The sequence below is a fragment of the Herpailurus yagouaroundi genome, unplaced genomic scaffold (assembly GCF_014898765.1).
Source record: "Herpailurus yagouaroundi ecotype Mexico unplaced genomic scaffold, PumYag 315, whole genome shotgun sequence".
In the NCBI taxonomy this organism is placed as follows: Eukaryota; Metazoa; Chordata; class Mammalia; order Carnivora; family Felidae; genus Herpailurus; species Herpailurus yagouaroundi.
In genome coordinates this window covers 500,178-513,891 of record NW_024412532.1, presented here as the reverse complement: position 1 = coordinate 513,891, position 13,714 = coordinate 500,178, and the positions used below count along the sequence as shown (strand labels likewise).

General features: G+C 37.6%; 1 protein-coding gene across 1 annotated transcript; it reads left to right on the top strand.

The window, feature by feature from the left end:
• Positions 1 to 265: 265 nt before the first annotated feature.
• LOC121021768 (olfactory receptor 4F3/4F16/4F29-like) lies at positions 266 to 1,204 on the top strand. Its single transcript, XM_040462395.1, has one exon. The coding sequence runs from the start codon at positions 266 to 268 to the stop codon at positions 1,202 to 1,204; it is 939 nt and encodes a 312-aa protein (XP_040318329.1).
• Positions 1,205 to 13,714: the final 12,510 nt, after the last annotated feature.

The window sequence follows — 13,714 nt, the reverse complement described above, 5'->3', positions numbered from 1 at the left end:
GAAGCTTTTCTTCTTGCCTACTTCTCCTATTAATTTTAGGCTCTGAGAGATTTTTCTGATAGTTCCACTTATAATCTCCTGAGTTGTGCTTATGTCATCATCATTATCATCATTACTTATGAATAGTGAAGCATTGGATTACCAGGTAGTTCTCTTTTGTAATGCAACGTAAATTGTTAATATCAGTATCATTCCTGATCATCACAATTTCTTTGTCACATTCATAGTTCTCATCATTTCAATGGCAGCCCAGTTGGCTGGATCAATGGATGGAGGGAATCACTCGGTTGTGTCTGAGTTTGTGTTTCTGGGACTCACTCATTCATGGGAGATCCAGCTTCTCCTCCTGGTGTTCTCCTCTGTGCTCTATGTGGCAAGCATGACCGGGAACATCCTCATTGTGTTCTCTGTGACCGTTGATCCTCACTTGCATTCCCCCATGTACTTCCTACTGGCCAATCTCTCTTTCATTGACTTGGGAGCCTGCTCTGCCACCTCACCCAAGATGATTTATGACCTTTTCAGAAAGCACAAAGTCATTTCCTTTGGAGGCTGCATCGCCCAGATCTTCTTCATCCACGTCATTGGTGGTGTGGAGATGGTGCTGCTCATCGCCATGGCCTTTGACAGATATGTTGCCATCTGCAAGCCTCTCCACTACTTGACCATCATGAGCCCACGAATGTGCCTTTTGTTTCTGGCTGCTGCCTGGGCCCTTGGTGTCAGTCACTCACTGTTCCAACTAGCATTCATTGTTAATTTACCCTTCTGTGGTCCTAATGTATTGGACAGCTTTTACTGTGACCTTCCTCGGCTCCTCAGACTGGCCTGTACAGATACCTACAGATTGCAGTTCATGGTCACTGTTAACAGTGGGTTTATCTGTGTGGGTTCCTTCTTCATACTCCTCATCTCCTACGTCATCATCCTTTTCTCTGTTTGGAAACATTCCTCCGGTGGCTCATCCAAGGCCGTTTCCACCCTGTCAGCTCACATCACTGTGGTCCTTTTGTTTTTTGGTCCAACCATGTTTGTCTATACATGGCCACATCCCAATTCCCAGATGGACAAATTTCTTGCCATTTTTGATGCAGTCATCACTCCTTTTCTGAATCCAGTCATCTACACGTTCAGGAATAAAGAGATGAAGGCAGCAGTGAAGAGAACTTTCAGACCATTAATGATTTTTAGGAAGATTTCATAAAAAATGTTGTAAGATTTTTATCCTGATCATTGTGTAGCTGGTATCTGAAATTGTAGAATTGGTTTCTTTAGTGGTTCTGCAATTGATTTTAATGTTAGCACACTCTTATAAATGCTCTTCTTCCCTTAGATAATGAAGACCTAGAGAGATAAACCTTAATTCAAAACAAGTTGATTCACATGGAGTTGCACATGTATATGCTACTTGAAATCTTTTCTTGGCTTCACTATTTAAAAACTTAAGAAATTTAAGTATATTTGCTAATACTTTAAAAGTCACGTTTTCAGTTTATCATCTGTTTTTCAATTTATCCATATATTTTCTTATGATCTACCTCTTGAGGTAACCAAGATGCTAATTATTCACTGGTGATTGATAGTCTCCACTATTACCAATAATGGCTCTTTTGCTTATTTCTTGTCAGTTGGAAAATGTACATACCTAATCCAGGTTTTTCAGTTCCATTATAATCTCTCAACTTTTTCTTTATGTTTTGGAGGGCATAGTTATGTTGTTTAGCTGGAAAATTTTGCATTCAGATTGTTCTTCAAGTATTTAAAAACAATCTGCAGACTGCAGGGCTACTAATCTCTCCTACTTGATAGCATTCTGCCTTCATGCCCCTTTCTCACTAATCTTTCTCTTAGATAATTGCTTCATGATCACTCAATATTTTTTCTATTGGTGATATAAACCTTTGTGGGAACAAGTTTGAAAAGCATAAACTGATGACATTCTCTGATTTTCTTTTGATCACATACATATGCACATTCAGGAACCAATAATTCATTCTTTGCTTTATTCATATGTCCTCTAAAGTTATTTTTTTTTCTTACTACATGTATGGACTTGTGCTTACCCTGTATCTGGAATTGTGTCTAGGAATTCATGGAAGCACGCCAAAATAGATGTCCTAGAAAATTATATATATATTAAATTATGTAATTTAATTTGCTTTATTTTAATTAAATTGTTTAAAAAATTTTTTGAGTGTAGGTGACACACAATGGTACATTAATTTCAGGTACACAACACAGCAATATTTTGCTCTCTTATTGCTGTGGCTAGGACTTCCGGTACAGTGTTGAATAACAGTGATGAGTGTGGGCATCCCTTTGTGTTCCTGACTGTAGAGGAAAAGCTCTGAGTTTTTCCCCTTATTAGCTGTGGGTTTTTATGTATGGTCTTTATTCTTTTGAGCTATGTTGCCTGCAATCCTATATTTTGAGGGATTTTACCGTGAATGGATAATGTTTTTTTCTGCATCAATTGAAATAATCATACTGGGGGCGCCTGGGTGGCGCAGTCGGTTAAGCGTCCGACTTCAGCCAGGTCACGATCTCGCGGTCCGTGAGTTCGAGACCCGCGTCGGGCTCTGGGCTGATGGCTCAGAGCCTGGAGCCTGTTTCCGATTCTGTGTCTCCCTCTCTCTCTGCCCCTCCCCCGTTCATGCTCTGTCTCTCTCTGTCCCAAAAATAAATAAACGTTAAAAAAAAAAAAAAAGAAAAGAAATAATCATACTGTTCTTCTCCTTCCTTTTATTAATGTGGGATATCATGTTGATCGATTTACAAATATTCAATCCCCCTTGTAATTTAGGAATAAATCCCACTGGATTGTGGTGAATGATTTTTTAATGTATTGTTGGATTCAATTTGTGAGTGTTTTATTTTAAAATTTTGCAATTCTTGTAGGGTTGGCTTAGTGGTCACAAACTCCTTTAGTTTTTGTCTTGGAATCCCTTTATTTCTCCTTTGACTCTGACTCATAGCCTTGCCTGATAGAATAATCTTGGCTGCAGATTTTTCCATTCAGTACATTGAATATATCATGCCACTTCCTCTGGCTTACGAAGTTTCTATTGAGAAATCTCCAATGCCTTACAGGTTTTCCCTTATAAGTTAAGGACTTCTTTTGTTGCTTTTCAGATTGTTTCATCACTACATTTTGCAAACGAAGTGACAGTATATTTTGGTGTTGGCCTGTGTTTGTTGATTTTGTTGGTGGAGAGTTCGCTATGCCTCCTGGACTTGAATGTCTGTTTCCTTCCCCAGATTAGAGAAGTTTTCTATTATTTCTTGAAATAAATTTCCTGCCCCCTTTTTGTTCTGTTCTTCTTCTGTTACTTCTATAATATGAATATTTTTATGTTTGACAGAGTGAGTTTAAGTCTATTTTCATTTTGTATAATTCCTTTTTCTCTCTTTTGTTCAGCTTCATTAGTTTTTTTTTCATTGTCTGCCACGTCACTAAATCATTCCTCAGCTTCTTTCAGACTGCTTTTCATTGCATCACACGTGTTTCCAGTCTCCTGTATTGCATTCTTCATCTCTGATTGATTTAAAAATTTTTTTAGTTTTTTTTTTTAAATTTTTATTATTTTTGAGAGACAGAGACAGAGCACTAGTTAGGGAGGGATAGAGAGAGAGGGAGACACAGAATCCGAAGTAGGCTCCAGGCTCTGAGCTGTCAGCACAGAGCCTGACGCGGGGCTCAAACTACCAACAGTGAAATCATGACCTGAACCGAAGTCAGATACTTAACTAACCGAGTCACCCACGTGTCCCTCTGATTGATTTTTTAAACACTCTTTTATCTCAGTGGTAAGGGTCTCCCTGAAGTCTTCCACTCTTTTCTCAAGCCCAGTGAGTATCCTTATGATTGTTGCTTTAAATTCTCCATCAGGCATGTTACTTATATCTGTTTCACTTACATCTTTGGCAGTGGCCTTATCTTGTTCTTTCATTTGGGATAAATTCCTCTGTTTTTGAATTTCGTCTAAGACTTTGCCTTCTTCTATGTGTTAGAAAAACCAGTTATGTCTCCTGCTCCTGAAAGTAATGGACTTCTGAGGAAGAAGTCATACAGTGCCCATGGCCTGGTGCTTCAGGGAGTGTCTCTGGTGTGTGCTGTGTGTGCTTTGCTGTTGTATTTGGACTGTTGTGTCTTTCAGGCCACTCATCTGTCGTGGCTCTCCTTGCCTGCTGTGAGAAGTATTTGGTCCCTCGCCTGAATGTGGGGAGTTTCAACTAGGTGTGCTCTGGTCTGCTTGTGACATGAGACCTGACATCACCTCTACCAGAACTGAGTTCTTGCAGACGTGTCTGGTTGGGATACGTGGTGTGGGCAGTGATTTGTGCTGGTCCTCTGGGGTAGGAGCCTGTTGGGACTAAGGCAGGTTTGACTGAGAAGGGCAGTGCCACCAGTGTGCAGGGGAGTGAGGCCTGGTGTAAGCAAGTTAGGCACCCAGTGTTGGCACTGTGCTGCTGTGCACAGGTGGCTCTGTGTTTATGCTGAGGGTTGGGGGAGGGAAATGGCACCAGCCAGCTTCCTTATTCCTGGAGAGGTGTCTCTGAATGATGCCCCTCAGGGACATGGTCCAAGAAGATCAAATAATCTCTTCACTGTGTGCCCAAGGCACTCCTTAGATAACTGTTTGCATGTTGTCTGCCCCCAGGGGACCTGCCTTCTGTGCAGGAGCAGTGCAGTGGCCTCCAGTCTGTATCTTAGCCACGCCCCAGACCTTTAAAACATCAAGCTTTAAGACACTGGTTGCAAGAACTCACAAGATCCAGCCCCTCTCAGTTTTCAGGCCAATGGCTTTGGAGAAACATTCTGCTTGTGTGTTCCCCTATGTACTCCTCTTTCTCTCACCCTTCTCTGTGGCCATGGCTCTCTCCCCTCCACAGCCCCTGTGATCTGTTTCTTCTTTCCTGAACCATTTCTCTGCACTTCACACTTGTTTTGATATGTCCTCTTGTCTCCTTTTAGTTGAAGCATTTGTTCTGTCAGTATTGAGGTTCATTTCTGGGATATTTTGGATGGTTTGATAGTTATTTGGTTGTGTTCATGAGATGACATGAACCTACGGTCCTCCTCATCTGCTGCCATCTTCCTCTCCTCATCCATTTGTTTTGATTTTTAGATTCCACATATGAGTGAAATCATATGATATTTGTCTTTGTTTGAATTATTTCACTTAGCATAATATGCTCAAATCCATCCATGTTGTTGCATATGGTAAGATCTCATCCTTTTTTATAGCTGTGTAATATTCCATTGTCTGTGTGTGTGTGTGTGTGTGTGTGTGTGTGTGTATGCCTGTGTGTATTCCTTATCCAAAAATCTAGATGAGTTATAATTAGAGAAATGAGCCAAATAGAAATGTATGATTTTTTATAGTGTTTTGTAAGAATCCATTGTGGTGTCCAAATATAATAAGCTCAGCACAGCCTATTTTTCCCATTATTTAGATTAAACAGTCTTGCAAAAATGCAAATTAAGTACCTGAGACAAGGAAAAAAAGTAAAGAACATCTGGTATTTTGTAGAGGGGAATCAGCCTTGAAGAAGCAACCCATGGGCAGGTGAGGTTTTTTGGATATTTTCTCTCATAGCTTATCACTAAGAACAGATCCCCAATGCAGAGCTATGGTTGTTATGATACAGGCAGAAAATACGTTAAGTGAAAATCAAGACTTCTGGCCAGGGAACTGTGAAAAGTGGTTCCTGCAAACTGGTGAGTATAAGGGAAATAGTGTTTTTTTCTTTCTTTCCCTCTCTTTTCTCTGTTTGCCCATCCAGGGCAGCTCTTGTTACAGAGCAGTGACAGTGTCACAGACAGCTCAAATTCTGAGGGATGATACCACATCCTTTTGGAAAAGGGAACTGAGAGAGAGCCCCTGTGATCTGAAGAGTGTGAAATAAGTTTTACATATTTTTTTGCCTCTTTTATCTTGCTGCCTTACCCAAGGAAAGGACCCAGTTATGGAGTTGCAGCTCAGCTGAATTGAAGCAGCTGCTTCACTCTAAGAGAAACCCCATATTTCTGGTCAGCTGATGAAAATAGGCCCTGCAATTCAAAAAGTGTGGGAAGATTCTTGGAGATGAACAACCCATAGAGAGAGATCCCCTAATTCAGTGTATGCAGCAGCACACATCCTGTGCTGGTTTCTGAGCTGTGCACATGTGAGACCTATCGAAACTAGGATAACAAGACCCTTGAGAACTTATCTATGGTACAAACTACTTCCAGAATTCCAGGCAAACCAACGGGTGTCCCATGAGTGAGGCATACTCAAAACAGCATAGCTAAGGCTTTGAAAGCGGAGCTGACCCTGGATCTCCTACCATTTGAAGGTGCAGCAGAACTTCTGGTCTGAATCCAACTTATTGCCTCCTAAAAGAAGCAAACAGCAACAAACAGTTCTCCAGAGGATTCCACATTACCCAGAATGTCACAACTTAATATTCAAAATGTCTGAGATACAATCTAATATGACTTGACACTTAAGAATGAGGAAAGTGTGATCCATTCCGAAGGGAACAATCAACAGATGCCCCAAGACTACCAAGATGCTGGAAGGGGCAAATGCTTTACAGCAAGTATTTCTGCTATCATTTCTGAGGAAAGAAAAACTGATGGCTTACATGAGCACAAATAAATCTCTCAGCAGAGATATAGAAAGTATAAAGAAAAATGATATTGAAGACTTAGAACTTTAAAATACAGTATTTAAATTACAGGATAGGATCAATAGCAGATGGAGATGGTAAAAGGAAGAGACAGTGAACTGGAAGATGAATCGGTAGAAATGATCCACTGTGAAGAAGAGAGATTAAGAAAATTTGGAAGGAAATGAACAGATTCTCATGGTCTGGGAACAATAGGGAAAGGTCTAACATTCTTTTCACGAAGTCCCAGAGGAAGAGGAGACAGAGATTAGTATAGAAAAGATGTTTGAAGAAACAATGGTGGAAAGCTTCCCAAATATATTTAAAGACGTAAACGTATAGACTCAAAAGGCCCAGCAAAACGAAGCAGGATATACTCAAAGAAAAACATGGCCAGAATCATTACAGTGAAACTTCATAAAATACTGACCAAAAAAAAAAAAAAAAAAAAAAAAAGAAAAAAAAAAGAAAAAAAAATTACCGAAAGCAGTCTGAGAAAAAGGACACATTATATAGAAGGGAAATGATATAAATGTTAACAGATTACTCAGAAAAAAGCCCATAAAGGCCAGAAGAGAGTGGAATTTCAGGAGGGTCAGGAATGGTATATATAAAAATATAATATTACAATATTCCTCTTAAGTTCTCTAAAATATGTATGAATATTAAAGGTAAAAATCATCACATTGAATCATCGATGTTCAGATGTGGGATATTCAGATCAAGGAACTTTTAGGTATAATACATATGACAACCATGACATAAAATGGGGAGTATATAGAGAACTCTATGGTAGGCCTTTTACATTTTGCTTGAAGTGGCACAATATTAAATATAAGCTGTGAAAAATTAGGTATGTGTAATCTCCAGAGTAGCACTAACAGCAGCAACAGTAACCGGGATATAATAATAATAATAAAAAAAAAAGTAAATATAAAAATTTATCAAATTAAAAAAATATTCAAATAACCCAAAAGGAGACCCAAAAGGATGAAGGGAAGAACAACAATGGGGAGAGAAAACAAAATAAATAATAAAATGCTAGACCTAAATGACCGTGTTAATAATTTCATTAACTATAGGGGACTGCATACTAATTAAAGATATGTTATCAGATTGAAAAAAATACCTACTATATGCTGTCTACAACAAACCCATTTTAATTATAAAGCTATATATGTTAAAAAGGATGGACAATGTATCATACAAATGGTGAAAAAAAAATGGGAGCTGTTATATTAATAGCTTATATTAATTACTTTTCTGAAGTGCACTTCAGAAAACGTTACTAGGGAAGAAAATAGACATGACATAATCATAAAATGGTAAATTTAGCAAGAAGACATAAAAATCATAAATTTTCATGTCCTGAATGAAAAAGCTTTAAAATACATGAGTAAAAAATGGGTGGAATTGAAAAGACAAATAGAAAAGTCCACACCTATGCTTGATGGAAAAGGTATGTAGAGAAATGAATTAGGATACAGAAGACCTAGGTAACACTCTTAACCAAGTGGATCCAATAATCATTTCTGGAGCAATCTACCCAACAATAGCAAAATACACACATTTTTTCAAGTGTACATGCAATATCCATGAAGACAGATTATATTCTGAACCATAAGGCAAACTTTACCAGAATTTTAAAAATTGAAATCATACAAAATAATTCTCTGGCAATAACAGAATTACGTTAAAGATGAATGGAATGACATGTGGGAAAATCCCAAATATTTGGAAATTAACACACTTTTACAGAGTGCTCAGTAAATATTAGTAAATGCATAAATTTTATGCATCCATTTAATCCTGTCATTAAGATTTCTCCATATGATGTTTTATTTCTTTTATGTGTGAATGTTTTAACAGTTTTGAAGGTTTATAGTTCATTTTTAATTATTCACTGTTTATAAGTTACTTCTTTAATTTTGCATTACCTCCACAGACAGTATCCATTGACTTCTCACTATGAGAAAGAAACTATTAAACTTTAACCCTTTACCCCCTTCTCCATCTCCCTTCACTCAATTTGATTTGATTTTAGTATTCCTAGTTCTTTTAATCATTATCCTTATACTTCAACATACTAAATTATCCTTAAAGTGATGTGTTGATTTTCTTCGACTGAGAAAGGTGAGGAAAAACAGAGTTTTTCAGTAGAAATGTTTTTTTAAATTTTTGTTTAAGTTAATTACTCTTTAATACTGTCATAGTTTGTAACGTTTGTATTCTGTTCTTTAATCATAATTCCCAGAATTGTTTAATATTAGGCTTTATAATTGAATATGTCATCTCTAGTCACTTTTTGATTAGTGGAGCTTATTCTTTGATGGTTTTCTTTTATAAGACCTCAGGGGAACTCTGTTTCCTAAGGTGTTTGTTTGCTTGTTTTGTTATTTTGTAGGCTGTTTATTTTGTGTGTGTGAAGTCTGGTAACTTCAACTGGATTGGCCTTGATGTGGCCCATGCAATAACATTTTTTCCCCTGGGTTATGATAGGCTCTTTACAATTTTTTTTTTAACATTTATTTATTTTTGAGACAGAGAGAGACAGAGCATAAACAGGGGAGGGGCAGAGAGAGAGGGAGACGCAGAATCCAAAACAGGATCCATGAGATCATGACCTGAGCCAAAGTCGGACGCTTAACCGACTGAGCCACCCAGGCGCCCCATGACAGGCTCTTTAGACTGTAGTTCAATGCTTCTTTCATTTCAGAGAAGTTTTCTTTTGAATTTTTTTCTTTACCAATTACAGTGAACGCTAAGGAACACTAATTTTTCATTTCTTAGATCTTATTTTAATCTGTATTTTTTATTTCTTTTTTTCTTCCAAGATTTTATTTAAATTGAGGTTAGTTAACATATATAGTATAGTATTGGTTTTAGGAGTAGAATTTAGTGATTCATCATTTATATATAACACCCAGTGCTCATCCCAAAAAGTCCCCTCCTTAATGTCTATCACCCATTTAGCCCATGCCCCCATCCACTCCCCTCCAGCGACCCTCAGTTTATTCTCTGTACTGAAGGATCTCTCATGGTTTGCCTTCCTCTCTGTTTTTATCTTATTTTTCCTTCCCTTCCCCTATGGTCATCTGTTTTGTTTCTTAAATTACACATATGAGTGAAATCATACGCTATTTGTCTTTCTCTGACTTATTTCACTTAGCATAATACACTCTAATTCCATCCACATTGTTGCAAGTGGCAAGGTTTCTTTGTTTTGATGGCTGATAGTCCACTGTGTATGTATGTGCATATATATATATATACACACACACACACACACACACACACATAAATATATATATGCACCATATCTTCTTTATCCATTCATCAATTGATGGACGTTTGGGCTCTTTCCATAATTTGGCTATTGTTGGTAGTGCTGTTATAAACATTGGGGTGCATGTAGCCCCTTTGAATCAGTATTTTTGTGTCCTTTGGATAAATACTTAGTACTGTAATTGCTGGGTCATGGGGTAGTTCCTTTTCTACCTTTTTGGAGAAACCTCCATACTATTTTCCAGCATTATTGCACAGAACTCCCTAATAAATATAATAATAATGAAAAAGATTCAAATCTTGTGAGCATACCAAGATGTGACACAGAGACATGAAGTAAACAAATACTGTTGGAAAAATGGCACTGATAGACTTGTTTAATGCAGGGTTGCCACAAAACTTCAATTTGTAAAAGTGCAATACCTGCCAAGTGCGATAAAGTGAAGTGCAATAAAAGTATGCCTGTGCTTCTTGAATTTGTCCGATTTGTTTTTTTACCATTTTGTATTTTCTGTCAGTTATTTCTTTGCATAACCCATGTATATTTTCTGTCATTTTAGAAAGAAGTTATATCTTGAAAAATGTATAGAAAATTTTGCTCCTTTCACTACTTCATGGCATAAAACCTTCTATTATGTTTATTGTATATACCTTATGCCATTTTCCCTTTTCTCCTTGAAGATTTTCTTGAAGTTTATTTACTTTGAAAGAGAGTGCTAGAATCCCAAGCAGGCTCCACACGTGGTGCCTGATGTGGGGCTCAAACTCAGAAACTGCAAGATCATGACCTGAGCCGAAATCAAGAGGTGGACGCGTAACCAACTGAGCCTCCCAGGGGCCCCTGAAGTATTTTCATATAGGTCATCCCCTGATTTATTTTATAATAAAATTATTATAATATATAATATGATTAATTTTTAAGTTTTTATTTTTAAGTAATCTCTACACCCAATGTGGAGCTCAGACTTAAATCCCTGAGATTAAGAGTCATGTGCTCTCGCTTGTTGGGATGATCACCAGGTGTTGTATGGAACCAATTTGACAATAAACTATATTAAAAAAAAAAATCCTGTGCTCTACAGACTGAGCCAGTCAGGCGCCTGAATTATTAATCTCATATACTAATTAAATATACTGGAAATGTGAAAGAATAGTGTGAAGGAGGAACTAAGGGATTTAATGGATATGATAGAAGGCATCTGAGTTTGGAGTGTTGTCTGCAAATACACTCTCACCTGATGGGACAACTCTCTCATGGATTCCTTGGCTAACTACTCCCTGGCACAGAGCAGCCATAGTTGTTAATTTTGGTCATGTGTCTTAAGATTTATCCTTTTCATTACATAATGGGAACAGTCAGGTGTTTGGCTGCTTCCCCCCACCCTACCCCCTGCTTCTTGCCTTGAGTTTTCTTTCATTCCTCCACAAATGGCCTCCTTATGCCAAAGATGCTGTATCTGTGTCTTTCTCTTTAAGATTCTTTCCTTGGTTACTCTGTGGAGTGAGGGTTCACACACTCCCATGTTTCTGTTCAAAGGAAAGATCGCTGGTTGTTTTCGAAGTGTATCCACCTCTTTTTGAGATTGCTGAGTTTGGTGCCTAGCTCAAGATTTTAGGAGGCATGATTTTTATTTTGGTGTTCACTCTTGCCCTGTTTCAATTTTTGTTGCACATAAGTTTTTTTTTCTTCATGTTTTGTGGTTTGGAATTGTAGATATATTTCCTAGCCTAAGGATGGAGTTTACATTTATGTTTTTTTCTGGCATAAAGGAAGAGGAAAAAAGCATCTCAAGTTTGGACTCAGTCTGAAAGTCTGCATTTATTTACATAATTGAGCTTAACGTAGTTTTATTTTTGCTGCTGTACTTGCTTAAAATTTGGATTCAGGATCATATGTGCTTCATGAATATGTTGGGCAGTACTGACTTTTCTATAATTTAAGGAGGTTAGCTGTAGGAGAAAGAGAAGAAAATTTTGGGACTGTTCTAAATTCGTATATACACCAGACTTTTAATATCTCTATAATTTTAAGTGAAATATAATTTCAGATTAGGTGGCAACACCTGCTTTGCAGTGAGCATTCAATAGTGTATATAGAGAATCATTATATTTGAAATCGCTTTAAATCTCATTTTCTTACATATTCTCTCTACTTTTCTCATGCCATATAATATGGTTTTATCTCCATGTATTCTTCATACTTTTTGATATATTCTCTGTTTAAGTTGAATAGTATTATGGTAATCAACATAGAAATGATTAAATGATTAAAAATTGTAAAGGGCAGTTTTTAATGTTGCTCTGGAATTCACCTTTAGTCATCATAAGATAAAGATTTAAAGCCACTCTAAAAAACGGAAAAGGCCTATGTGTTACAAGGCGAAATGCCTCTCATTGTTTTCTTATTAACACTGTTAGCTTTTCTGCTGGGCTTCATTGGGAAAACCGAAACAACTATAGGCAATAATTCCCCAGGCCAAGTAATTTCAGTTTGGCAATCCCAGATCTCTGCAGCATCACTTGGTCACTACCTCCTGGGGATATAATTAGCTGCCGCTCTGATTGTTTTATACAGCTATTTGTGAGTGTCTTTAATGATCCTGTATAGGATCCCTTTGATTTTGGAAGAACTATAATCTATCTGAATCTTTAATGATGCTATCCTCTCAATTTTCTTGGCAAAGCAGGTAAGTGGGAGGGACAGAAGGACACTCTTTAGTGAGTAAATCAGCAAGCTAAGATTTCTGTGTTCCAGGAATGTAAAAATTGTTTTCCTCAACTCCCCTCTGATGTCAGCCTTCTATGAGGCATGTTGCTGCTGGCATCCTAGAGAAGGAGGATGGAGCAGGAACCAAGCCCATGAAGGAGAGTCGTTCTGTATAGGCAGATGAGGATATGAGTAGGGGAAAGTGTACATCTAGGCCTCAAAGAATAAGAATACAGCTATAGAAGAATATCACAGAAGACTCAAAGTTTATCACATGACTATTTATCTTCCTTTTCAAGTTTCCCAACTGTTTGAGCTTGTGTTTTTTAATTTTGTGTTATTTTTAGTTATTTTTTCAGGTTCTGTGACTTCCTTTATGGCCTATGATTTATGTTCAGCTTAGCCACCTGGTCCATCTATTCAGGACCTAGAAACTTCATCCCTTTGTAAGCTTCTGCCTCACCTGCCACTGAACTGCTCCTCCCTCTTCCTACTGGTCACAGCTCTTTGATTGCTTTCAGGCTGCTGAATATTAACAGTGTGTGTCACAACACAGCGGCATGCAGGTTCTTCGAAAACATTGTCATCCGGCCCCTAATGAAGACCTTTCATTCATCCTTCTTTGACAATTCTCTCTCATTTATTATGTTATTTATTCATTAATGAACCCACTTGATATTTACAGTGTGTGCCTCTGATACGCCAAACTGCCCATTTACAAAGCAAAGAAATTTATGTGAGTTGGTATCTCAATTTTCTTTTATATATATTTTTACTCTCTCATCACATTTTCTTCACTGTCATAAAATTTCTCTACTCCTTCCCTTTCTTCTGTTTCATCTTTCACTTTGTCTCTTCAATTTTGGCTTCTCTGGCTCACCACTTATTGTCCTCTGACTTCTATGATTGTTTTGTCCAATTTGTTGGCTCCTTTGTCTCCTTTCACATTTTCACTATGAATTTCTATATGGTTGGGTCTTTGCTTTTTTTCCCCCTCCATACTCTTTCCCTCAGGGACCTTATTCACTCTTGTACATTCAGTTATTACTCATATGGATTGTTATA